The sequence below is a fragment of the Acromyrmex echinatior genome, chromosome 9 (genome assembly GCF_024713525.1).
Source record: "Acromyrmex echinatior isolate Ae372 chromosome 9, ASM2471352v2, whole genome shotgun sequence".
NCBI classification, from domain to species: domain Eukaryota; kingdom Metazoa; phylum Arthropoda; class Insecta; order Hymenoptera; family Formicidae; genus Acromyrmex; species Acromyrmex echinatior.
The window spans coordinates 4,527,343-4,553,799 of NC_141860.1; the positions used below are offsets into that span (position 1 = coordinate 4,527,343).

General features: G+C 28.7%; 2 protein-coding genes across 2 annotated transcripts; both read right to left on the reverse strand.

Annotated features, from left to right (window-relative positions):
• Window positions 1-601: 601 nt before the first annotated feature.
• Window positions 602-14,675, reverse strand: LOC105148758 (voltage-dependent calcium channel subunit alpha-2/delta-3-like). The gene is made up of 12 exons (XM_011060664.2): window positions 14,347-14,675; window positions 13,899-13,980; window positions 13,252-13,520; window positions 10,951-11,474; window positions 10,361-10,695; window positions 8,473-8,739; window positions 5,694-6,061; window positions 5,308-5,512; window positions 4,512-5,103; window positions 3,498-3,856; window positions 2,934-3,230; window positions 602-2,188 (listed from the first exon to the last, which is right to left on the reverse strand). Exons 1-12 carry the CDS (start codon window positions 14,421-14,423, stop codon window positions 1,895-1,897), a joined length of 3,669 nt encoding a protein of 1,222 aa, XP_011058966.1. The 5' UTR covers window positions 14,424-14,675; the 3' UTR covers window positions 602-1,894.
• Window positions 14,676-16,361: 1,686 nt separating this feature from the next.
• LOC105148759 (thyrotropin-releasing hormone-degrading ectoenzyme-like) lies at window positions 16,362-26,457 on the reverse strand. Its single transcript, XM_011060665.2, has 11 exons — window positions 23,757-26,457; window positions 22,640-23,095; window positions 22,273-22,453; window positions 21,210-21,363; window positions 20,887-20,968; window positions 20,287-20,693; window positions 19,679-19,953; window positions 19,065-19,255; window positions 17,841-18,197; window positions 17,691-17,760; window positions 16,362-16,543 (listed from the first exon to the last, which is right to left on the reverse strand). The coding sequence occupies exons 1-11, from the start codon at window positions 24,242-24,244 to the stop codon at window positions 16,418-16,420; spliced, it is 2,787 nt and encodes a 928-aa protein (XP_011058967.2). The 5' UTR covers window positions 24,245-26,457; the 3' UTR covers window positions 16,362-16,417.

Genomic DNA, 26,457 nt, shown 5'->3' on the forward strand with positions numbered 1-26,457 from the left:
AATATGAATAAATATGTATAAACACACATAAGTATATAACACATAAGTTCATAAACATGTATAATTATATATGAACTATGTTTATACATGTTCGTACATCCCTCTTTCTTTTGTGAAATTACTTTTTAATATAATAGAAATAATAATAGTAATGTGAAATATTAAAAATAATTAAAAAGGTAATTTTTGTACTTGTTTTATATTTGTTTTTGTTGTTTTATATTTGTTTTAGAAAAAAATCAAGTTTGAAGAAATGTAAAAAAATTACTTATATGTATTATAATTATACATAATTGTGTATGAGAATTTTTTTTACATTTTTCCAAACTTGTTCTTTTCTGAAATAAATAATGCGAAAACATCCCTTTAATTAGTTTTTGTTTTTACATTACTAATATAATTTCTATTTTAAATGTACTAAAAAGTACACAAAAAAAAGAGATGTTTCAACATATATGGATATATTTTATATTATATATGATTATACATGTTATAAATATTTATGTTTATATATTGGGTCATCTAAAAAGTATCCGCGGTTTTTTGTCACTAGATGTGTGTTGATGGTCATATATCTAGTGACAAAGTACCGCGGATACTTTTTAGATGACCCAATATATATATACATATTCATACATGAAAAATTTTGTATCATCAAGTTACATTAATGATTTAATCATATATATACACAAATCATTTAAAATATAGATAAAGTCGGACCTCCGAAAAGTTAACCTTTGTTTTGTTTTGACCTTCGTAAGGATGAAATCAACGTTATTTTGCGTTATTCCGAATAGCGCTGATTGATTGCTTCTATGACACATTCTTTATTTCGCAATGGTTTCCCCATCGTGTGATTTCATCCTAAAACCTAAAACATGTCTTAACCTCCCATATACAATAGTAAGCGAGCATATATGCTCGCGCATGCTCATTTGTTTACTTTTATGGAGGTCGGTTCGACAAATTACTTTTATAGAGGTTCAACTATATACACATTAATATGTATATACATAAACATATACAGGGTGTTTCTTAAATAACACCTACTAATCATATAGTGCTATTTCTAATAAAAACTCGACTCACCCTGAATCTTCTCGATATAAACTTCATGATCAGATTATTCGCGGTAACGCCTAGGGGAAACTCTGAATCGCCATCACGCACGCATACATGTAAGATGGACTCGTAATATTAATGTATCGTACGATTGTAGTAGAGAATGGTTTTAACGAGTAATACCATTTCATGTTGAGGCAACTTTTCAAATGACTCTTGTACACATGAGAAAGTAATAAAATTATCAAAAAAATATTCGGAAATTCAGAAAGCATACTTCGAAAAAACTTGAAAATCTCTAGGATTTTATCTTCGATTTACATACGCCAATTCTTATAGGATTCTTGGATGTTTTCTTCTTACGAGAAGCAAGTTATCTCGTGGCGAGACCGTATATGAAAATGGTAGATCTTGCTCGGTTTCTGCTACCAATCTGCCATCAGGTTATGCAGCAGATTCTGTCTGGTTTCTGTCACCAATTTGCTGGCATAGTATAAAAAAAAAAATCACAGATCCATATTAAGATATTACTCAAGACAATCTAATAAAAATGGACTATGAATACTGACTTAAGTGTTAATAAATTAAGAGATATATTACTAATTCTCGCTAAAATATATTAAAAATTGAAATATCTATCTATTTTAAAAGAGCACTATTTAATATTCTATGTGAAAGAATTATATATATAGCCATTTTTTATTAATTTATAAAGTTATGATTTGGTGGAGAAATATTTATACTTCTTGTGTTATTTTATTCATTTTTTATTATCTTATTATTTTCTGTAAAACAACACAGTTACCATATACTAAGGACGACTAATTTGCCATCATACGAAGATATACAGAATCCTAGCAACAGTGATATGTAATAGTAACAAAGACACCATCAGTTCAGATGCTCCGCAGCCATAAGTCATATGCTCCAGAGGATGTTCTGTGAAGCAACTCTTCAGCCTGCGTCTTTTTAGAGTGTTCAATGGAATTTTGTGACAGGGTTTGTCGCCCGTGTTATTTGCGTATTCGAGGGGTGAGATGTTGACAGGTGTTACTTCTAATTTTATGTCCAAGCACGTTGGATACATGCTGTCCACCACAACTAGTAACAGATTAGTGTGTGCAACCTGTAAATTATTACAGACAATTATTTTTTTAAACTATTCGATTGCTGTATTATATACGCACGTAATTTATGCAATATAATATTTTTTACATAAAATTGTCATCAATTAATTTAACAGCATAAACATTAATAACGTTTCATCACTTCATAAACTGAAAAATAAAGAATATAGGAAACTACAAAAGAGCATATCATCAATTATCTCTAAAAAGCATATCAAAAATATCATCAATAAATTAAGAAATAATTTCTCATAAATCTGTTTTAATTTGGAATATTAAAAATATTTCGATACATTCATTACTTCTTCTTTCGTCAACGCTCGTCGATGATTAACATGCTGATCCAATCAACCTCACTTTAAATGCATTATTTCGATGCATCGTAAATATGTAAATTGTATAATTATACTATCAAATTGTGAAATTATTACAGTACAATGATATGCACAAGTAATCGTTTTTAATTATTCACGCGTACTTCTTTGTAAATACTTTAATAACATTATGATTGTTTTAAGATTGTCTTAAAAAGTATGATAATTACAGTTTTACACTAAGTCTCTCTATATTTATTAAAAACTGCTTAGAGCCGCACTTATCAGAATTAAAATGTTAGTAATTGCAAACAAGACATAAAATAAGTTTTAAATAGATAAAAATATGTTTGTATTAATATTTGCTTAGTATGTATAAAAATCGTAAAATCTTATCCTCTCCATCTCAAATAAAATGAAAAATATTTACTCTCTGAGCATAAAAAGGCCGCGAACAGTAATCGGAGTGATTGGTGACGCCTTTAGCAGCAACGGTCTCGTTCAATATATAGAGTGTTCGCTTTTGATCACAAGAATAGTAATAACGATAGTATTCTGGTGGTGGCGGCGGATCTGGTGCATCCTCATCGAAGTGAACTTTGCCATGAATGCCGGGCAAGTTTACAAACTGGGTCGCATACCATATCAACCGCAGCAGAAACCAGAGCAACAATCTTGCAACATGTTGCAACGGTTCTATTAAGCTGTTAGCAGAGTTATCGCTTCGCTGGAACAATTTGCAGCTCCATAAAAAAAGCACCCTCTTTTTTTTAAATAAAAAAGAATAATAATAGAAAAGCTTTGGGAACAATTTATTCTCCATGCTATTTTTTGTTTTCTCACCAAATGCAAAATTCTTTATAATTTTTATAATTTTTATAATGATTAAAAACTTTCAACTCTGTGAAATCTATTTAAATATGATCTTTTAATATAATCAATATTTTTTATTTTTGTCGATTATACATATTATTCTTTGACATATATTACTTACGGTCTCATAACACCATGCTTGATAATCAAAGATGTCAATCGGATTATAAAGACCCTGTTTAATCATCGATAGCATGACGGCACCCTCCTGAGTGCCCATAAATTGTCCGGTGTCATTATGTTCATCTGAGATCACTATGTAGCCGTTTTGGTCTAGCAGGTAGCAGTAAATCCAATTGTGGGCGCAATTTATTGTATTTGTCGTCTGATTGTCTGAGATTAATGCAATAAACCGTTTGTACAGATCTTTCATCGGCATCTGAAAACCCATTACAGCCGCTGGTGCTTTCTTGCCGCCATCCTTGGGTGACAGGCTCATTGAAGCAGTCACTATCGCGTCCACGCCTGCTTCCCATGGAACTACAATGATACTTTGTTTCAATTATTATACTACTTATTTCAAATATAAATCATATATAATAAATAATTATATAAATGTTGATTTTAAATAAATCACAGAATGATTATAAAAAATAATTTTAAAAAAAATTTAATAATTATTTCAGGTACATGACCTAAATTAAATCAATCGTGAAATCATGCCTAGATCTAATTAACAAACAGATTTGATCTTTCGGATCCTCTTCAATGTAATTTAACGCATATAAAATTCTCCTGTATATTATCTATTCGCAATAAGTTAATCTCTTTTAATGATAAAAACGTTGTAAAGTATGATACGAGAATGTTAAACTTCATCTGTTCTCTGATCATATTATACTTCGCAACGTGAATTTGAGAGATTAACTTTTTACGGATAGACAATATATAGGAGAATTTTGTATGCATTAGTTAGTTACATTGAAGTTATGTTACATTGAAGAGGATCCAAAAGATAGATCGAAATGTTTGTTAATTGGATCTCAATTTAATAAAGAACATACACATTAAAAAACTTTATGTCGGTTCATACAGATATGATTTCACGATTGATTTAAAAAAAATACACAAACACACGCACAACATTAATTATAAAAAAATTCTATGTCCTATCCACAATAAATATGACTCTTACCAGATAAAGAAATACTTTCGGAATCTAGTTCACTTTGAAAGATCGCGCCTTTGTACCAAGGTTCGTTCACTGCTCGTCTATGAAGATCACCGAAAACAATACTGTCATCCACATTCGGCAGTTTGCTGGTTTTAAGATGATGCCACCTGGTCAGCCCGCTTTGCGTCGCGATAAATCTTATAAAAATACCATAGTGATGTGCGAGATCCCGAGCCCTTGGAGATAAATTCTCCATATAATCACCATGGAAGCTGTTGTTCGTCGCCTTGGCATCAAATACAAGCAACTGCATAAGTTCTTTGTTGCAATAGTAGTCATCGTGCACGAGCGTTTGTCTGCCACAGTTGGGTTCTTCATCAACATCTTCATTTATAGATGAATAAGCTTCATATTGCTCAGACCAACGCCAACCAGGACGGCTCATCAGCGCTAAGAAATGACGCAACTCGTCTTCCGGTTTATTGAATTCATGACCTTCCAAATAATGATAACGACAATATACCCAGCTAGGATGTATGCGCCAATGATCGCCCACAAAATAATCCGACACATTCACATTCATATTCTGGTTTCTGCGAATCTCATCGCCGACCTTGAAAAATTAGACATACAATAATTTGCACATATTCAATAGCACATATTCAATATCATGAGCACAATTGCGTGTATAATTACTACTTGATATAATTTATGCTGTATGTAATCATTTATTAATTAGTATAATTAATTGTGCATAGAATCATTTTAAATGCGATTATTTAAAAAAGATAGTGAAATTGCTTTGTGCTGCTTCTACCTTAATCCAGGTAGTTCCATAATTGGATAAAACAATCGCAATACTAAATGGAGTGCCAGGTAGGGGCGCATAAAAATAATCACGTTTCTCAAGGTTGACCCGACGATTGTCATCATAATGTAATTTCACGGGAATCTCCATCATGTTACCTCGCTTGTGATCCACCAGCGCTGATCTCAGCTCCAATAATTCAGGTCCTGGATTCCTGTGTCCATTTTTAATTAATAAATACTTCAAATAAAAGATAATAATAAAAGAAACGTAAACGATTAAAATGTAAAATGTGTGTTTCATTTTTTTAAATAATTAATTCAATATTTTGTATTTATCTATTTATGGAGAAGAGAAACTATAATACTAAATGACGGAAACGTTGTGTTATATACCTTGGCTCGCGTTCATCGTCAAGTATCTCTACCTCCGTAAGATCGATGCTATTATAGTTCAATTTAAGTCGGCCTTTGTAATCTGGCCGGAGGTCTGGATGCAATATTACATAGCCGTTATTGGATACAATAAAGGCGTAGCCATTCACGCCGAGTTTATACGGTAATGTAAGTTCACGAATATCATCAATCGGCACATCTGTGCCAGCCACGCCGAATAGTGTGTCATTTGCCGCATCTGTCATGTTGTTGTGATTGCTCTTACGATCAAACACAGGAGTGCTTACGGAAGTCAACAGTCTGTATTTTTGCCGGGTTGTAGTATTCAGGGTGGATGAATTTTTCTCGATGTTCTCGTCCTTGTGCAGCTACACAGAGCGATTGCGAGATTAAGAAACACTTTTCGATTGCAATATATCATCTCCTTTACAATTTTCTTTCGTTAAAAGGAGTGAGTACGTCGATAGGTTGGAACAAAAGCGAAGGGCCACGCTATCTAATTCACACTCGGTCACTTCAATACCGAGGTATATAGAGCGTGTCTTGGAACCAAGAGTGCAACCGAAATCCCACGAGAACTGATTACAAAAACATATATTTTTCTTCATGTGTAATATTCTTAAATCAGAATTTGATTTAAGAAATTTCATTGTTCAGTAATATTTTTAAAGACTCGAGATCTTTGATTGTCCGCTTAATCCTGAACATTTTATATGGCAGCTAACACTGGTCTAACAATGGGAAAAAAATAAAAAAGAAATAAATTAAACTAAAATCGATGAAGCCCAGCAAACAGGGTACTAAATCTTGAAGTTCAATCTGCTAATGATAACTAATCGGCCAAAGATCACTCGCTGCATCGATCAATCATATCTCAATGTCTGGCGATAAATTATTTGTGCATGTTTGTCCAATTCTCCGAATTGACACTTCAACGAACTACGTTAATTAATTCCTCTAGGTATTAAGTCTTTGACTTTAAGATTGAGCGAGATATTTAAGAGATTCTCAAATCTGATTCTGAAATCAGTAAAAAGTAATGTTTATTTAATTAAATATGCTATTATTTATTATTTCGCTTGATCTTACACGAATTACCAAACAGAGTTCAAAGTTGAGAGATCAAAGTTGAAAATTATCCACTGATTTAAAATATTTTTAAAATATTTTTAAAATATTTTTAAATATATCTTTTCTAAAAGAAGAATTTTAACAAAGTTGCGTCACGTAAGTTTTACTCCCGTTTGATATTCGAAAAATTAAATACAGAAGCTTGTGCTAAGGGAGATATAGCATAATTATGATATAAATCTACACAGAGTGTAGAAAGTTGGAAAGCCTAGGAACAGACAGCGGGGGTGCTTTCTTGATCGTATCTAAACTTGCTGTATGTAGATTGCGTTCTCGTTTATTTGCCCATCCGTTTTCCTTTCAGATACTTTTCTAATCGCGACTTTTGTTGCCCATGCTTCATCATTCACTACAGCCAAGCGACAAGTGCTGGATTCTAATGGGATTTGTATGTTTATTTTATTCTCCCTGTATATGTTTTCGCTTTTACAAAAACATTAAGACATAGTAGAAGATATAAAAAGACGAAATTTGTATAAATAATATATGTATAAGTAATAAATAAATTACAATTATATGATTTTAAAAACTAATATATAAATATTATTAAAACTTACAATTTTGAAATTGTTTTTCTTCTAAAAATTTTAGATTTTTCATATCAAATTATAATATCATTTTTAATTTTCAGACAAATTTTTTTTAAATTGAGCAAATGAGTAATACATTTATTATACACAAATTGTATAATTATATTTGTTTAGATTTTAGATAATTGTATTAGATTTGTATTAAATAATAGATGTCAGTGTTTTTATTTGATGAAAATTTCTGTTCTCTGAGCCAAACTTTGACCCTAGGAAATAGGAAAAAATCGTTAGGGGCTAAATCTGGTGAATACGGTGGGTGATCAAACAATTTAAAGCGCAATTCGTAAATTTCATTTGACATAATATGTTGGCATAGTATGTAACAGACATTTAAAAAAAAATCTGCTTTCTACAGACTTGGCTATCTGGGTAGTAGATTTAAAATAAAATTAGTCTATAGCAGCTTGTTATTTTTGACTTTTCATCATCGAGACATTTTTTTATGTATTAAAACAAACAAATAAAATGTAGTATATTTTACGCTTATATCTTTTTCTTTTCTTATTTTCTTCATTTTTTCGTTCTTCTCTATTTTTCTTTTTTTTCTTTTTTTTTGAGTACCTAAAAAGTATTTAAATTTTCAGATACTTTTTTCTTGTATCGGTATCTATACTATCGGTAGTTATAAAAAAATGTATCTGTACTTACACTTAAATACTTTTTTCACACAATACTTATACCTATAACAAGATGCCTTTTAAACGATATCTGTTCCAATATTGGCGATTGCCAATATTCGACTTTTTTCATTTTTATAAAAACACTGACATGGACTGACACAAATATATGACTGTCGAACAACAACAATAACTACAATTTTCATAGATATCTTTCAGAGCATGTTCGATTGTACCAGAATGGTTTTGTCGAGTATGCTATCTTTATGTTGAGATTCAAAACTTTTCAAACAACTCTCATACACTAATAACTTTTTTTTATAATATACTTCTCATAAATTTATCACCACTTAAAAAACTTTTTTGAATTGCCCACAGAATGACGGGAAAAGATTAGATTAAAATTAGATCTTTAAAAGTTTTGTTTTTAACATTTCTTACCGTAATGTTAGCATAAGTGTGCGTCCACACGATAGGATGTATCACACTCTGAAGTACCAAAGGACGCGCTACGACTGGAATGTACTTGAGCACTTGTTCGCGCACTTCTTCCTGAGTCTGTACTTGTTTGTAGTCGCCAAGATTTAGACACGATCTTACCATCCATTGGAGTTCATTCATTTTTGTCGCTTCCTTACCTATAAGATATGTGAATACTCGCACTGGTATATGAGTACTATTTTCATTCCAATTCCATTTTTTGAATACCTAAAATAAAAGAAATAGAAATCACAATCATACAATAATGTTCATTCAGAAAAATTTTTATTATCATTATTTATTTTTAAAACTATTTCATCGATATATTTATATCTGTAAATGAGCTTGGATTATTTGGATATTGTTATTACTTCTATTTACACATCCTTATATAGAAAATTTTGTTCTGTTCATGAAATAGATAGAAAATAAAACTTGAAAATAAATTTCCTCCCAGTAAACAAAAATGGATCAAAATTTTTTGAATGCGTACTTTAAATTCATAAACAAAAAGAAATAAAAGAACATAGCTCAATTTATTTATTTTTACGTTACAACTTTTTCGAATAATTAGTTGGATAAAAACAAAAAATTTCCTATTTATCATTTTGAATAAATTAAGTAGCATACATTTACGGTCTATTTTTAAATAACTTTTTTTATTTAATTGGATTGAAAAATTGTATTTCCTATTCACAATTTTGCATCGAGCAATATTCATGATGTGTTGTGTGGACAGAAAATGCTAATATTATTTTTAGATTGAAAGGTATAGAGATATGCTCTATGCAATTCCTATAAATGAATAAAAATACATTCAGGATTTATTTTAATATTTATAAATCCGTATTTTTGAAAATCTGAATCCATTTTAATTCATTATTTCATTCTCGTTTGCTGGACTGTAAATATTCTTTTAAATTTATAATAACATTTATAATTCCTTCTCTATAAATATATAGTATTTTTACATTCACTTCGAAACAGGAATATTCCTATATTGAATATTGTACTTGAATATAAATTTAGGACTTATATATTAGATATGGTATCAGGACACATTTCCGTCATAACTTTTTTTGGAGTAATTATTTAGAATACGGGTCCCCTCCCCTGTAGAATTTTAATAAACATGTATTCATTCGACGCATTTTCACTTAAAATGGAAGAATTTGACGAAAAACCGTAATGGTAACCTCGTGAATCGAGTTATGAGTGTTAAAGTTCGAGACTTTAGAGGAGATATCTGTTATCCCGACTCGGTACAGCACTATGTATACATTAATTTTTATTAAGATTCTAGGGGAGGGGGGTTGTTCTAAATAATTATCCTTTTTTTTATTTAAATAAAAATGTACATTTTTATAATTTTAAACTGGGATGTATTCATAGCTAATCTATCTACAACATAAGTATTTTTGAACTCAAATAGAATAGAAATATGAAATGAGTTATATATCATGTTGAATATAGTCTTAATAATATACTTTATCCGGGATACATTCTGGGGATGTCCTTAAGATGTTCAAAGGACACACGGACATCTTTTGGACGTCCTTAACGAACGTCCCATGGAGGGTCTGTGCTGTTAGGGATATGGACATATTCATGTCCGTATCATATTATTATTTTTTTATTGAAATAAATTAAAATATGAAAGAGCTATTCATCGTGTTGAATTAAAATGTATTCATAGATTCAAATGAATAATCATTTCAATTTATTCTCGTTTACTGAGAGGACAGATTCAGTTTTATTTTATCTTAGCAGATTTTTAATAATTCACCAACGTTTCAATATAAGAAAGTGCATTAAAAGTTTATTCAATCAAATAATTATGTTATATAACCTTCTTTAAATTATTCCCCAATGTCCCTCCAGGAACATCGTCAGTAACAAGCATGATGAGCTGATTACACGGTGAGTCGGCGTTACAGCCGCGTTTCTGCCGATAAGTTTTAAGTAGACTGAATGCTTTAGTGAAAGCCTCCGTGAGATTAGCGACATTATCTGTGTCAATTTTGTTCATAGATTTTTTGAATGTGTCGAGATTTTCTGGAGTGGCTTGAATCAGCATATCCTTAAAACATGGCACGAAATCGGTCGTCTCGTTATTGTATTTTAGCAGTGTGACGAAATCATTGTTCGATAAGGTGTCCAAAATCGAGTTCACTGTCGTCTTTGCTGCCATAACATTATCATTTCATTAAGACGAAGCGATTAATACACTCTTCTCAACAATATTAAATTACAATTTTTTAATTATAAATTAACAGTCGCGATAAATCAATTAAATATAACAAATATTAATTAAAAATTTTTTGTTTCATCGTCTCGATTATCTAAAGCTTTAAGATTTTCTATAAAACTTGATTAGTTGATATAAAAGCTATATTTTTAGCTATATATTTCCAATTCAATAAAACTAATCTCCCATACCAATTGTCTTTCCAAAGCCCTTCATGCTGCCACTAACGTCCATTAGGATCACCATATCCTTGCTGCATGTGGTCGCCTCGATAAACCAATTACGTAACCTGCAGTCGTATTCATCAACAGGAGAATCATCATCGTCGTCGTACTGATCAGCAGGAGAATCATCATCGTCGTCATCATTATCATTAACATCATCGATGTCTTCGTTATTGCTAACATTGTTATTATTATTATCATTAGTTGTGTTATCGTTATCATCATCGTCATTGGTGTCTTTGAGATTCGTTCGCCATTGCATAGCAGGATATTGTCGGAGTACACCAGTGACTGTACCAAAGTATTGCCACGACAATGCCGGATCAGATTCGTAATTCTGACGAAATATATCGTCCAACGGTTCAGTTCTCGCTATATCTTCAGCTACATCTTGCGTGAGATCGTACACATTGATTGGTATATGAACTGATGAGTAAGTCGTATTTACCGGAATGTTGTAGAAATGCGAGTCCGAAATCAGTTCCATATCTCTAGAATCAGTTTGTAATATCTCTTTGTCGATTTATTTCACGTGATTTATTTTCTGTTTTCGACATTATTGTTTATACTTATTAACAATAATTTTGTTTTAAATTAATTTTGTACAAATAATTACTCTTTGAGATTGTGTGTAAAATATTATATTATATTTGAGCAGAAACAAAACTCAAAATTAAATTCATAAATCATTATGCAATGTATATATAAAATTATTATTCTATAATATAATAAAATTCAAATTAAAAAAGGCTTTATAAATAAATCAAACTATAAGATAAAAGTAGTATAAAAAGCTAGTTCTTTTTGCGAAAAACATTCAATCATTATTCAAATCTATAATTTAAATATAATACAAATGTTTACAACTAGAAGTTTGAGAATGATATAATAATAGGGTAGAAAATAGGGGTTTGTATTTAAATTATAGATTTGAATTAAATATTTTTTGCAAAAAAAAACTTTTATGATCCTTTTATCTTACAATTTGACTAATACCGTACAAATCGTGTAATTACGTTACAATAATAAAATATTTTTACGCCGGGAAAATGTAATATAATAATCAATATCCTATTTCTGATTTTATATAGTTAGTTTAATTTATTTAGCACATTTTAGCACATTTTAGCACAGAAAAATAAAAAAGATTCTATAGAATTAGTAAAAGAATTACCTTTGTTAGTTTCTTAGTTGTCTAATATTTATGATAACAAGAGTTTCTCCACTATTATAATAACATTCTATAATAACTCTCATCCGCCCTGATTTTTTTGGATTTTTTGTTATTATAATAACTTTGCATTTGCATGAATCAGTTTTAATTCATAAAAATTCTTGCCTTTTAATCTTACTCATACAGCACCTTTATCCTAGAGATATTCAATGGACGTCATATCGCAATAATCTTGTGATATCCAATGGATATCCAGGGGATGTTCGCATGTGTGAGATCCCACGGATATCTTAGACGACATCCGTGAGATATCTAAGGAATTCCAAGAGATATCACAAGTATATATGCGTGTGTATATATGTGATTGTTATCTATAAAATAAAAGGAAAATATTTTAGGATATTATATTATAAAAGCGAGAAATATGTTATTGCCCTATTATTATACATAATGAAATAAAAGATTAATTTAAAATAATATATCTTCTTAATTTATATATATTCTTAGGCTGCGTTCGGAAATATTATCCGAATGCCTTTGTAGTGTAGCGCCTTTGTAGAATGTATCGTTTTGTCCTTGTTGTTCATCAAATGTTAAACAAGGATAAAATGATACACAAGGGCACCCGCGTATTGTTTTCGAATACAGCCTTAGTATAACATTTAATATAACAAAAATTTTTGTAAGCTTCATTTGAGATATATCTTAATTGTTATGTAATACTTCGTATCGTTTATATCCAAAATAACTATGACATATTTTTTATTTCTAATCTTTTAGTTCTGACACTCTCCAAACCTTTACTTATTCTGAATCATCTATAGGATATTTGGAGAACTGTGTTGTATGGAAGGATTTGAATATGATAAGATATTTTAAGATATTAATAGAATATTTTGTGATATCTTAAAATGTTTTACGATATTTTTTTTGGATATTCCGGATGGGATATCCATGGTATCGTTTTGTCATATGGGACAATTTGGAATATCCTCAGGATAAAGTGTGCTGTGAGTAATAACTTCGTAACTATAATAATTCTTATGGCAATTTGAAGAGAAGAAAGGTACAGTGAGGCAGAGCAAATTGCTTACCTGAACACGGTCACATTCTCCTTGTGAATGTCACAGTTCTTGTTTGCTGAATCATGACCGATGACAGGACTACATTTACCGGAAACGTAGGAGAAGTTGCCGTCTAGGAGAGATGGGTCCCAGTTCTCCGCAGCCTCTTCGGCTGCTATTCGAATGCAGGTAACTGCGTCCATCTTTCGACGCAGCATCCTACCTACATTTTCGCTAATTATGTTGATCAACTCTTCTCCGGATTTATCTTCAACTCGCGCGTTCATGCTTTTGTATTTCTAAAATAATTACTACTTGTTTAATAACTATTTATTTAACGATACTATTTTTTATTATGTTTTATCCGCATATATTAGAAATATATAAAAAGATGTTTCGAAAATTATATAAAGGATTTTATATCATTAAAAAATAAGATATTTCTTCTCGCTATAATAAATTCACTATGATGAATTACAAATTAAATATTAAAATAAATGTAGATTTGCTTTTTACAAATAATGCTTTTTGCAAAACTATATTATAAAAAAATATTGTAATTCGACTTTTTTCTTGTTTGGATAAAATTAAGTAAAAATATGTTATTTTGCATAGAAAAGATTTCTTGAATTCTTAGTATCTGAAGTTTGTTACCTCAAGTAAATATGGATACTCACTTCTAACAATTCCTCGGGTCGGCTTACTTCGTTCGCGAGTTCCCATAACTCAGTACCCAATTTATCCGCCCATCTGGCCACGCTAGTGAAAGTTAAGAAATTGCAATTTAATTTAAATATTCAGGAAAGCACACCGATTTAATTGGAATCACAATCGAAAAATATGAATAATAATAAGCAGTACAAATTAAAATACACTATAAAAGTAAATATAATAATTAATTAACAAATTAGTTTAGTCTATCTCTATTGTACGTATGTAAACTTGTTCAAATAGACAATCAAAAACAAATCTTCTAAATATAATTTTGCATGTAAATATTATTTTCTAATTTTTCTAATATTTTTATTCTATATTTCTAATTTTTTAATTTTCTTTTTATTTATAATACATCTATTTAAAACACATCCATGATTTGCATTCTTTACAACGCAATAGGGAACTCACATGTGAGCATCTTTAGCCAGGCATACGATGAACATTAACACGAAGTAAAAGATGAAACATTGACCTACACTCGGCATGAATAAAAAACTCGCCGTGTCCGTTTCCTTTTTCTTTATAGTCTTCGCGCTATTCGTTTCTATAATATGGAACGTTATGTTCCATATCTCTTTAATTCTCTATAAAAAGCACAGATATGTGAAAGCTTACGCTGGCAGATCAGGCACTGGATTGGCTGTATGTCTACTGCGGAACAAACCAGCTGCGAAGTTCGCCTCCAGTTCAATTATTTTTGGCATTCGAGCAACGCCGTCTTGAAACTCTAAAGCTGCTTTCTTGCTTCTTGGCGTAAATATTATTAAAATCATGCTGGCTGGTCAGAACATTCTTTATACATATTCATGTATAAAGATTTTTTACTGGGTGTACATATATAAACATGCTTGCGTGTTTTATGATATCAGTCAATTATGTGCACAAGATGAAGACATGAATATACATATATGCATGTAGTCAATGATATAAATATCACTGTATAAGCTCCAAAGTGTTAAAAAACGCAATTTTCAGACATTTTTTAAGCAAATCTGAAAGATATCTTTTAGTAAAGTCATAAAGGCGTCTTAGCAAAAAAATTTATTGAATTTTATTCTGTGCCAAACACAATATTCCAGATTTACTACACTTACAAAAATATTTACAAAGAATATCAGAGAGCGTCTAATATTATACTCAGTACCAGAACGGAAGCGTATACTTGGCGCGAGACACTACTGTGTCTCTTGATAATATAAATTATTTTTCAATTACACAGAAAGTTAATGTATGCTATAGAAGATTTTATATATATATATATATATATATATATATATATATATATATATACTGTTATTATAAATATGTCATGTAAATATGCTATAAGATCGTGTTAAGATGTATCGCGTATGTAATAACTGCATCAGCTGTCTGAGTTGATGGAGCAGATTAAACTGAGCAGAAGCTTTCTATCATTTTTTGCGTAAATTTTATTTCATGCTATAGATCTTCGTAAAGTTTGTAAAAAATTTTCAGACTTGACGAGTATCTATTTGTGTCCACACATCTCCGTAAAGAATCAATCAGATTGAAATATTAATTACTAATTTCAAAAGTAGCGATTTCAAGCTTTCAAATGCTTTTTTTATATTTGTTGTATATTTGCTGATATCAAAATAAATACGACACATTATAAATATAAGAACATTATTGCTTATATGTGTAATCAATTGTCGAAATTTTTAAAATAAACTGTGAATAATGATGGTACATTAAATTGTCCACAACATGACAGCGTACCTTATATAATATGAGTATTTTTCTTCACGGTCGTAAATCAAATTTGTGTCTAAAAGCGCATGTGTAGTACATTCTCTAACCTTAAATTATTTTAATAATTTAATTACTTCCAATCTTAATAATTCAAAAATGTCGGTACTTTATCTTTTAAAATTTGTAAAAAAGATATCTTGTTTTATCAATAAATTTACGCTGATTTAAGCAGATAGAATGCTTCTACAAATATGTTTTACTCAATAACTGTTATAATTGCTGCTGTAAATAGTAAGTGTTACTGTACATGCTCTCCAAAAAATGTCTTAAAGAGGATAACTTTCAGATGACTTTCTAAAAGTCTGAAAGACATCTTTTGGTGAAATCATAAAGATGTTTAAAGAAAGATATTTCTCAAGTTTTTCTGTGTATTAAATGTATAATATATTTCAGAATAATTATTATACATTTATAAAAATATTTTACAAATAACATTAGAGAGCATCTAATATTATATAATATTATATAAATCATTTCTAAATTATAGAAGATCAATATGTCAAAAAAAGATTTTATTAACAACTTCTAAACTGTTAATAAAATACTAAAAATATTATAAAAACATTGAACATATTATAAATAATTTAAAGATGGATAAAAAATTATTCACAATTAAGTAATATATAAGAATAATATTTTTAGTTCTGTGAGTAAATATATATTTTATAATATATTTTCTTTTGGACGATTAAATCCGATCCCTATACTAATTAAATTGTCTGTTAAACGTGTCTATGCTTTCCTTTAGTATATCTCTACGTTTGTTTATCATTATTTGAATTTTATTCAAAATGTATGTATCTTGAATATTATTTTTGGCGAATTCATTTACCTGAAACAGATTGTAATTCGAGAAGTTTAATAATTAGTAGTTTATTTATATATTTCATAATTTTCGATAAAATATAGTTTTTAATTTAACATAACTTTAACAAATAAATATATATTAAGCACAAATAATATATTTAACTTAATTGTTTATTGCTGAAGTATACATATATATATATATATATATATACTAGAAAAAAATTGTCTTTTATACAGGGAGTTTAATGAGTAATGATAAAACTGTCGCATAGAGGTAGAGCGCACTGAGTTAAAAAGTTCTGTATTATTTTAACATTTTCGTGATAGTAAACAAAATATCAATTACTAAAAATCATCGAATATTGGTTTTCAATAATATTTTATTATCAACTTTATAGAAAAACATCAATAGACAAAAATTGTTTATTTTCTTTTTATAGAGTTCTAAGAATTTTTTCAGAATTTTTTATCAACCTTTTCTTTATTACATTTTTTTTTATATTGACAACTATTTTTATCAATATGAAAAAATGCGACTGAAATTCTGAGAAAATTCTTAGAGTCGAATCGAAATTCTATGAGAAGAAAATAAACAATTTTTGTCACCTGCTGTTTCTCTGTAAAGTTGATAGTACTCGAATAAAAAATTATTGAAAACCAATATTCAGCGATATTTAATAATTAATAATTTGTTAACTATTGCAAAAATTGTAAAATAGTAGAGGACTTTTCGATTTAATTTAGTTTGCTCAATCCTTATGCGAAAGTTTTATCGTTAATTATCAAACTTTATATGTATACATGTCTTTTGGATATATACACATATGTATTCGAAATAATTAATTTATGATTTGATGATTTTCTAAAAATTTTCTCAACATTTTTTAATTAACATCGGTCTAATATTAATTCGTTAATTATAAAAATTCAATTTATAGTTTAATGCACAAGCACATTATTCGATTTTAGAAAAAGATTTATCTCAAAATGCAAGTACTTAATTTAAAGATACAAACATAATTAAATCTATTAATATTAATTGACTTATCTAAAGTTGCGTTAAATTATACTTCCGCATGACAAACGGTTTTCATTTAAATCGGACTATAGCAACATTATTGATAGTCAATATTAAGTTAATATATACGTAAATCCAGAATCATAAAATTTACCGTGTAAATTTGTTGATAAGAATAAACATTCGAAAGAATAATTGTTACTAATGCAGTTATAGTCATTGACCTATAAAACAAAATAATACCTTTATTAAGCAAATTTTGTAATTAAGAAGACAGTATATTTACCACGAGAAATGTTATTACCTAGGTTTTACAGTCTCAAAATTGTTTAATATGTAGTCAAGGATCAAATTGTTGCGCGAATGATTCTCAAGAATACACAGGACGGCAAAATAACGCTCCTTTTCGTTAAATAATGTAGGATTGAATGCTGTAATATTTAAAAAGTTGATAATGATATTAGAATCTTCAGCGCAACTCAATCCTTTTAATAAGAGTTTTACAAATCTTTCTCTCGTTTGATATTCCTTTAAATTGTTTTCCAATTTTTTTTTTTTTAAATTTTTATATTGATATAATATCAATGTTTTATCCCAAGTAGTTCTATTGGCTGTCATCAAACCAGTACAATACATAAATTTTTGCGTCCATTGAGGAAATCTAAAATACGTATATATCTATCAAGAAATGATACATTCCATACATATAGCGGACTTTTTATTTTATCAAGATTCGTATTTTTATATTCTTTTATTAAGTAATCATTACTTCACTTCGCCACATCACTATTTGATTATATTACAGTGTTACAAATTAAACATAAATAAAAGAAACTCAATTATAATGCTAGTTAATTTATTAGATATTTTATCTTATACTCAACGATATATTCATTAGGCGTTCAGCAAAAAAAGCACTTTTCTAACTGTGATAAAGATTCTTTTGATATAATTGATTTTTTATCTTTAATTTCTTACAGATCTAAGTGTATAAAACAATTACATTAAAGAATCTCACACACAATCCACAATAAGCCATTAGTAATAAATCAGAAATCAAAAGCTAAAAATCATAATTAATTAATCTTTTCACATTCGCGATTATGACGTTTATATGGATCGATTTACGTCGAAGTTATAACATTGGTGTTATGAAACTGATCAATCACATTCATTCTTCAGAGGAATAATTATGATTGACCAGCTTCATAATATCGATATTATAATTTTGACGTAATTCGAGCCATGTAAACGTAATATATGATTGGTTAATTTATAGCTTCTAACTTTTGATTATTAATGACTTACTGAATGTGCCTTACAATAGCTGCAACATGCTTTTTCTGCTGCTATTTTGTGAGTTACCTTATTTGAATAAAAATGGCTTGAAAGGAAACAATAAGGAAAATATTTGATATCGATGATTTTAAAAAATTTTAAAGAATCAACTATACGTTCATATGCGGACATGTGCATATTATAAAATAGAGATAATTTACGAAAGAATCGTAATCGTAAGAAAAATTACTTGTAAATATTAGGATTCATGAGATGTTCGCTTAATTTGATGGCTGCCTCATTCCTGCAATACCGCTCACCGAGAGTACATGCCCATTCTATAGTATCTAGCCTTGTCAGTTTTATCATATCGTCATCATGAAAACTTTCTGAGAAGCCTATTTTCTGAAGAAAACTGCCAAGGAGTGACGTCATGATTGTCTAAGAATCATCAAATCATGTATTGATATATTGTAATGGTTTAATAGTAATTGTAAAAATATATAATCCTCTATATATATATATTTTGCTTTATCAATATATGTATTATTGGATTAAGTAAAAAGTAACTTCGTATTTTTAGGTGACATTTGAATCTAAAAATACAAAATTACTTTTTATTCATTACTTAACCCAATACATTCTTTTGTACGAAAATTATTGAATATATCTGCATTCAATTTTGCGTAAACGTAGTTACAGTTGTAAGAACCGATCAGTTACAATTGAATACGAAGAAAATATCCAACTGTGATTGAAGAATTCTTACAACTACTTATAACTATACATTTATGCCATTATAGGTTTGGCTTAATACTACAAAATATATATGTCTTTATCCCTTTTATGAATCTATTCGTCTACCTTGATATGTGCGGCCTCTGGCAGGAAAAAATATTTCCACAATCGTTGTATAATTGGGAACAATGAATGCCATACCACAATATCTTTCTCTCGATTTAGATATTTTATAAGACTAATGAAGACGGATCCACTTATTTGTTCATTCAGCACAGAGGCAAATAAATCGCTGATGACTTGAATACGATTAAGAAAGTGTATATTCGTGTAATTCTCAAAATTTAAATAATATGAAATTTTTTGCCAATTAGAGATATCATAAGTGACACGATAGTATCCTGTTAAATTATTCGTTATACTTATTACAAAGTTTTTTTAAATTAAATCTATTGAAATATACAGTTTCTGACCAAAACTTTGGAAATATTTGATGATGATTCATCAAATTGTAGCTTTTCAAAGTAAGACAAAGATATTGCAAAAAACTTTTAATTTCATATGTAAATTAAGAAATTAAAAAATTAAGAAAATTTGCGTGTCGAAAATAGAAAATTCAAACGCGGATTTAAAGCCCTATTTTTGTCCTTCCTTAAAAAATATATGTACAGAGAATGATGTAAAGCCTACGTTACAATAAAATAAAACCAATTAATTTATTGAAGCATTCTTACCAGTTTGTTGTATATTGACAATAATCCAATCTTCTCGTTTAAGTAGATGGCGGATGGACGTTTTATTTGGTCGTAACCAGGCTTTGGGCACAGTATTGGAAAAATCCGGATTGGATCTCGTAGCGAAAGTTAAGGGTATGTACCATTCATTGATACACGTATTATTAATACATGTATTATTAATACATTTATTAGTTTCTTGTTTGTAAATACATTTTTGAGAAAATGTCATTATGTCCTTAGTTTCGCTGCTTATTCGCTGCACATCCACCTCAGGATAACTGTTTTGGTTTATCCATGTATCCATCACTTCTTTTATTCTGTAACCGTCGTGCCAGACATCAGATTTGTCGAGAGCACTTTGCATGGCGCTCCACAAATCATCCGGAGTGGTTGAGCTATATCGACTAATAAAAGTGATTAACTCATTGTAGTAATTAAATTTAATAGCAATGTGATATTGGGAACCTAAATTCATGTTTCTGATAAAATACAATACTTCTCAACATGAATACAAAAAGCATTATTATATTTATTATTATATTTAATAATTATAATAAATATTAATTACATGCGTTAGACTATATTATAAACACTTACTTCTTGTCCAAATACGTGATTAGACCCTTTTGGAATACCTCATCAGTAACCATATGATGTAACATGCGTAATAAAACTGGAGCTACAATACATTGTACAATAAAACACCAATTAACATTTAAAGTAGGTGTGTTTAAAGTACATATAAAATTGAGATCCAAGGTAAACATATAATACTTTATATACGTATATTACATAAATATATGTATTGTGTGAAAAGAAGATTTTATTTCCTTTAATCTTCTCTTTTATCTTTTGTGTATTACATATACATAAGAAGTCTGCGAATAATATAATTTTATTGTGCATCTTTACGTTTTTACCTTTTCCATAAAGTTCAATAGAATACTGCGACATATCATCAAAAGTACTGTTCAGTTTCAATGTGACAGAGTTCAATGAGCCAACATCTATCGTCAAACAAGTTTGTAAGGCCCAAATCATAAAAAGATCCATCATTCGCCAACCTTCAAAAATCTAAAGAAAAAAATTCTTTGATGTGACTCAATATACAAAATTTGAAGAAAGCTTTTACATTAGAAATTAAAATAATCATTTGTCGTCACTTCAACTTCGTTATTTTGCTTTTTCATAATACCTACAAATTCTATTATCTTTTTCATATTAAATCGTCTTCAAGGCAAGCATAGTTTAATTATTTCTGAAAATGTTGGAAATTACTCAATATAAAAATTAATTCAAGATATAAAAACCTACAATGTTGAATTTTATTATTTTATTAAATTATTTTCTAAATATTGATTATGATAGAGTAAAATTTTCTAATTAAACTATTGCATTATTCTTACTATTCCCATATACTAATATTTAAATATAAAAAACAGAATATTAATTCTAGCAATACACACTGGGGTTCCATAAATTCAATGCAATTTATTAAATCAAGATTTTTTCGTATTTTTCTTTTTCTTGGAGCCTATGTATCTCGAAGCTTCTTAATTCTATCGAATTTTGCACATTATAAAGATTTGTTTCTTAATTAATTCTTCATCGATTGAAAAAAAGTTAATTGAAATATATCCATTTTTACAGAAGTTACAGAAGAAATATAGATGGGATCCCAGAGAGTGTGTTACAACTAGGGTTAACTTTCAATATGAATTTGTATTAAAATATCTTTAAACCTAATTATTTGTTATAACTATTATGAATAGTTACGATTTTTATGGAATTCTAATTAAATAACAAGCTATTATGTATTCAGTATCATCTTGATATATTGTATAAAAATATAGTACTAATTTTATATTGGCATTGAACTTATTCTTAATTTAAAATATATTTCAAGTTCTTTATTTTGCAATAATTAAGCTATGTAATCTTTGTCTTTTATTATATGTATACATGTTATAAATATTAAATAACCTTGTCAATGATGTACGATTCTAAGAAGGTAGCAAATCCCTCTTTTAACCACAAGTAAGACCACCAAATTGGAGTAACCAAATTAAACCATTGATGTATAAGTTCATGTGTTACTATTTTTGCTACTTTTATTTTCTTATATATTGAATGTTTATTATCATTATAAATAGCATCAAATTCACTGAAACATAGAATAATATAATTATATAAAATATTCCTATTATGAATATATATAATCTAAAATATTCCTGAATAATTACATTATTCATAATACTGTTTTTTAATTACTAAATTTCGAATATTAAAAAAACGTTTGCTATAGCTTTAATAGTATCATTAACTTCTTTTTAATTAAAATATATATTACTTGTAAGTGATGAGTCCCCAATTTTCCATACTGTCAACTGGAAAATTCGGTATCAAAACATGATCCATTTTCGATATTTCCTCGGATTTATTGGTATATTGAATCATAAATGGCACGACTTTTTCAGTAATATTGTAAATAAATGTTACTTGCGATAACAAAGACGGACTACACCATATATTGACAGTCTGATTATAGTTGGAACGATGGTAAAAATCACATTTGGGGATTACAACAATCACTACAAGATAAGTAGGCATTGGAGAAGTGAAGTCAAAACATGTCTGTATCATGTCATCTTTTCCCATCACTTGTTTTTGTATTTCCATATTTGACAATACTAAATATTTCTGATGATGCATTACAGAAATGTTGAAAATAGTTTTCAACTCTGGCTCATCCCAACACGGAAATACTTGCCTAGCTCCATTCGGTTCGAAATATGTTGCAGCCATTCTATAATTTAACTCTAGTTATACGTTTCTGGGGTCTCGGAAACTTCAATGCAATTTGCTAAATCGAAATTTTTTTGTGTTTCTAAACTTTTTTTTTTCTTTAAACCTATCCCTTGAAAAAAATCATGTCACAATGTGTAAATCAATGTAATTTGAAAAATCATATGATATTACAAATAATTTAATCCATCATGTGATTTTAGTTATCAAATTTTAAAGAATTGACCGATGGATGTAGAAGAAAAAAGAACATAATATTATATGACTTTTCAAAATACGTAATTTTAAAATCACTGATTTGGAACAATCCGTTACGTTATTTACATGTTTTAATTACATGATTTCATCATGCAATTGTGTGACGTGATTTTTATAGGGATATATCTCGGAGTTCCTTAATTCTATCGACTTTTACACATCATGGACTTATTCCTTAATTAATTCTCCATTGATCACAAAAAAAAATAATTAAAATATATCCATTTTTACGGCAGTTTTACGGTAACAAATATGGATGGGATCCCAGAGACTTAAATGTGTATATTAAGGATAAAAAAAATGTATATAGCTAAAGTTAAGGTTAAAAATATCTTAAATGTCAATAAATTTCTGCTCATGTCAGACATTGTAAACATATTTTTCATATTTTGATATTAACTTACATGCCGGTTTTTTTTTCTTCATTTGTGTACGGAAATTTCATAAAACCTCTGTTTCCAAGATCAGTCTCAAATATAATGCCAGAAAATTTCATATTAAGACTGTAAATTCCCTCAAATAATGTATTCTCGAAATAAAGTGTTAAAATATTCGTTACATTGTCATAAAAATGTTTTATCGGTTTATAAAATGTATAAGAATTGTGTTCCTTGAATTCGACCAATGTTGTCTCTATTTCATTTATTTCTAATCCTCTTGAGTGTAAGCTTATGTTTTTCGTTGCACGATAAATTATGATATCGATGGTAGATTCACCATAAAAGACAGAGTTGATTTCCTCGAGATGCGGTATTATCAGATTAATCTTATAATGCAATGGTTTCGCATTGTTGGGTAAACGAATAATTTTTAAATTATCATTGAAACAAAAGACCATGTTTATGGTCAGTATTATATCAAAATTTATTAGTAACAACTTTAGGAATCTCATGACAATACTTGTTTTACGTCTGCGATTTTTAATTAAAAAGAAAACAAATAATTATAATAAAATGCCTTCCAAAATTGTTATAATATTTTAAACATAAAAATAGAAAGAGTAGGAAAAAATAATTTTTATTAATAGAATCATATATATATATATATATATATGTATGTGTATATACTTTAACAAAAAAATAAACTATTTAATTATTGTTATTTTTAACTTACTTTGTATATTACATCCACGTACAGATTGAAATACAGTTGATTCGTAGGGATTACAGTTTAATTAATTATTATAGTTATCGATACGACGAGTACCATTACAATATATTATTAGCCGTTAATAATATATCAACATATATGATTTTTGTTTTCCCAAAAGATCCTTGAATATTTAGTCAATGTCAATATCTCTACAATGTCAATATCTCTACAATGTCAATATCTCTACAATGTCAATATCTCTATTATTATAAATATGTGTGAATATGTTTTATAATATAAGGTTATGTCAAAATATATAGAGTATCTCATATATAATAATTGCATTAGCTGTCTGGGCTGGTGACAGATTAAACTGATGAAGCTCACTATCATTTTTGCAAACTTCATAATAAGTTAATAAGTTATTAATTTTTAAAGATTGCTGAATAAGCGCGAATCCATCCGGTTTGCTGCGCCAAATGCATGCTCATCGAGTGCGGCGACAATAGCTGCGTTCAGCGGACTCAACAGTTAAGTGAACGCTCGCTGTTATATTGGTGTATTCTTTTAGATCATCCAATCAGGATTTTAGATCTGGAAGAATACATCAAAAAACTTCGCTATCAAGCCCAATGTCCACGATACTAAAAATTGGTCTGAGATCTTGGACAGAGAAAGAATTGACAAATCGCATTTGAACAATTTGATCACATGATCATTGCGATTGGTTAATTCTTTCTTCATTCGAGATCTTGGATCGATTTCTAGCATCGTGGACACAAGGCTTAAGGACGTTCTCCGAAAAAACAATTTTTTTTTTATTTTTCTAACTTACAGAAAAAGCTTGTTTAGTGTCCTAAACATATATATATTTAAAAACTCAATACCCGGAGCGGGATTAAAAATCGAGATATTCCACTTTAAAGTTGAAGCATAGGATTCCTATTTAAAATTTATTCAAAAGTGGTCTTTTTATTCACTGTAAAAAAAAGCTTTTTCTTAACAATTTTTTGAAGCAATGAAACATAAAACTTGATATCACGAGGAATAATATGAAATTTGTCTGAATATGGCTTCCGGTATTCGTTTTTAAGAAATCATTAAGCAAAGTAAGTAGCAAAGTAAGTAAAGTCGCTATTTTTTCCGGCGGCAGTAGCAAAAGCGAGAGACATTTTATATTGTATAAAAAAACTTGTATAAAAATATTAACACTTATGGAATATCTTATACTCAGGTAAAATAATCGATATAACTTATTTAAAATAAAAAATAAATTTTAAAAACTTAAAAATTTAAAATATAAAATCGTGAGAGTCGATAAAGTAATTGATACGACTTATTTGAAATAAAAAATATAAAATAGGTTCCAAGAACTTATTTAAAATATTAAATAAGAAATAGTTCACAAGAAATTATTGTATTTAAAAATATAAAAAAAAAGAAGAAATAGGACCGAAAATACATTAATTTATTTAAAATACAGAATAACTTTTATTTAAAATAGAAAAATAACTTTTCTTTTATTTTAAATAAGTTTTCGAAAGCAATTTCTTATTTTAAATGAAAAATTCTTTCTTCTAATTGTTTTCCATCAAACGTTTCAAAGCATTTGTTACGAGACTTTAACCACAGCCTTAAGATGCTTTTTCATGCTAACGCTCGACGCTCATTTTCAGCGTCAAGCATTCAGAACAGGTCACATGATCCAAATTGACGAAATACCAAGCATCAATTTTGATCATGTGACCTGTTTTGACACTCGAAATATTTGGTGCACGTAATATGCGTATTATATAGTATATAGAGTAAAATATTGCTCAGAGAGAAATATTTTGGAACGTAGGTACAATTATGTAGTTATACTGTGACGTAGCCTTAAGACAGTCTTGAAATAAGAACGGAACTATGAATACCACCCTAAATAATGGTAATTGCAATCGGTCGGTAAGTTAATAAGTTTTCCCGTTGGATAACAACAAAATTTACCTACAGCCACAATGATTCCATAGCAAT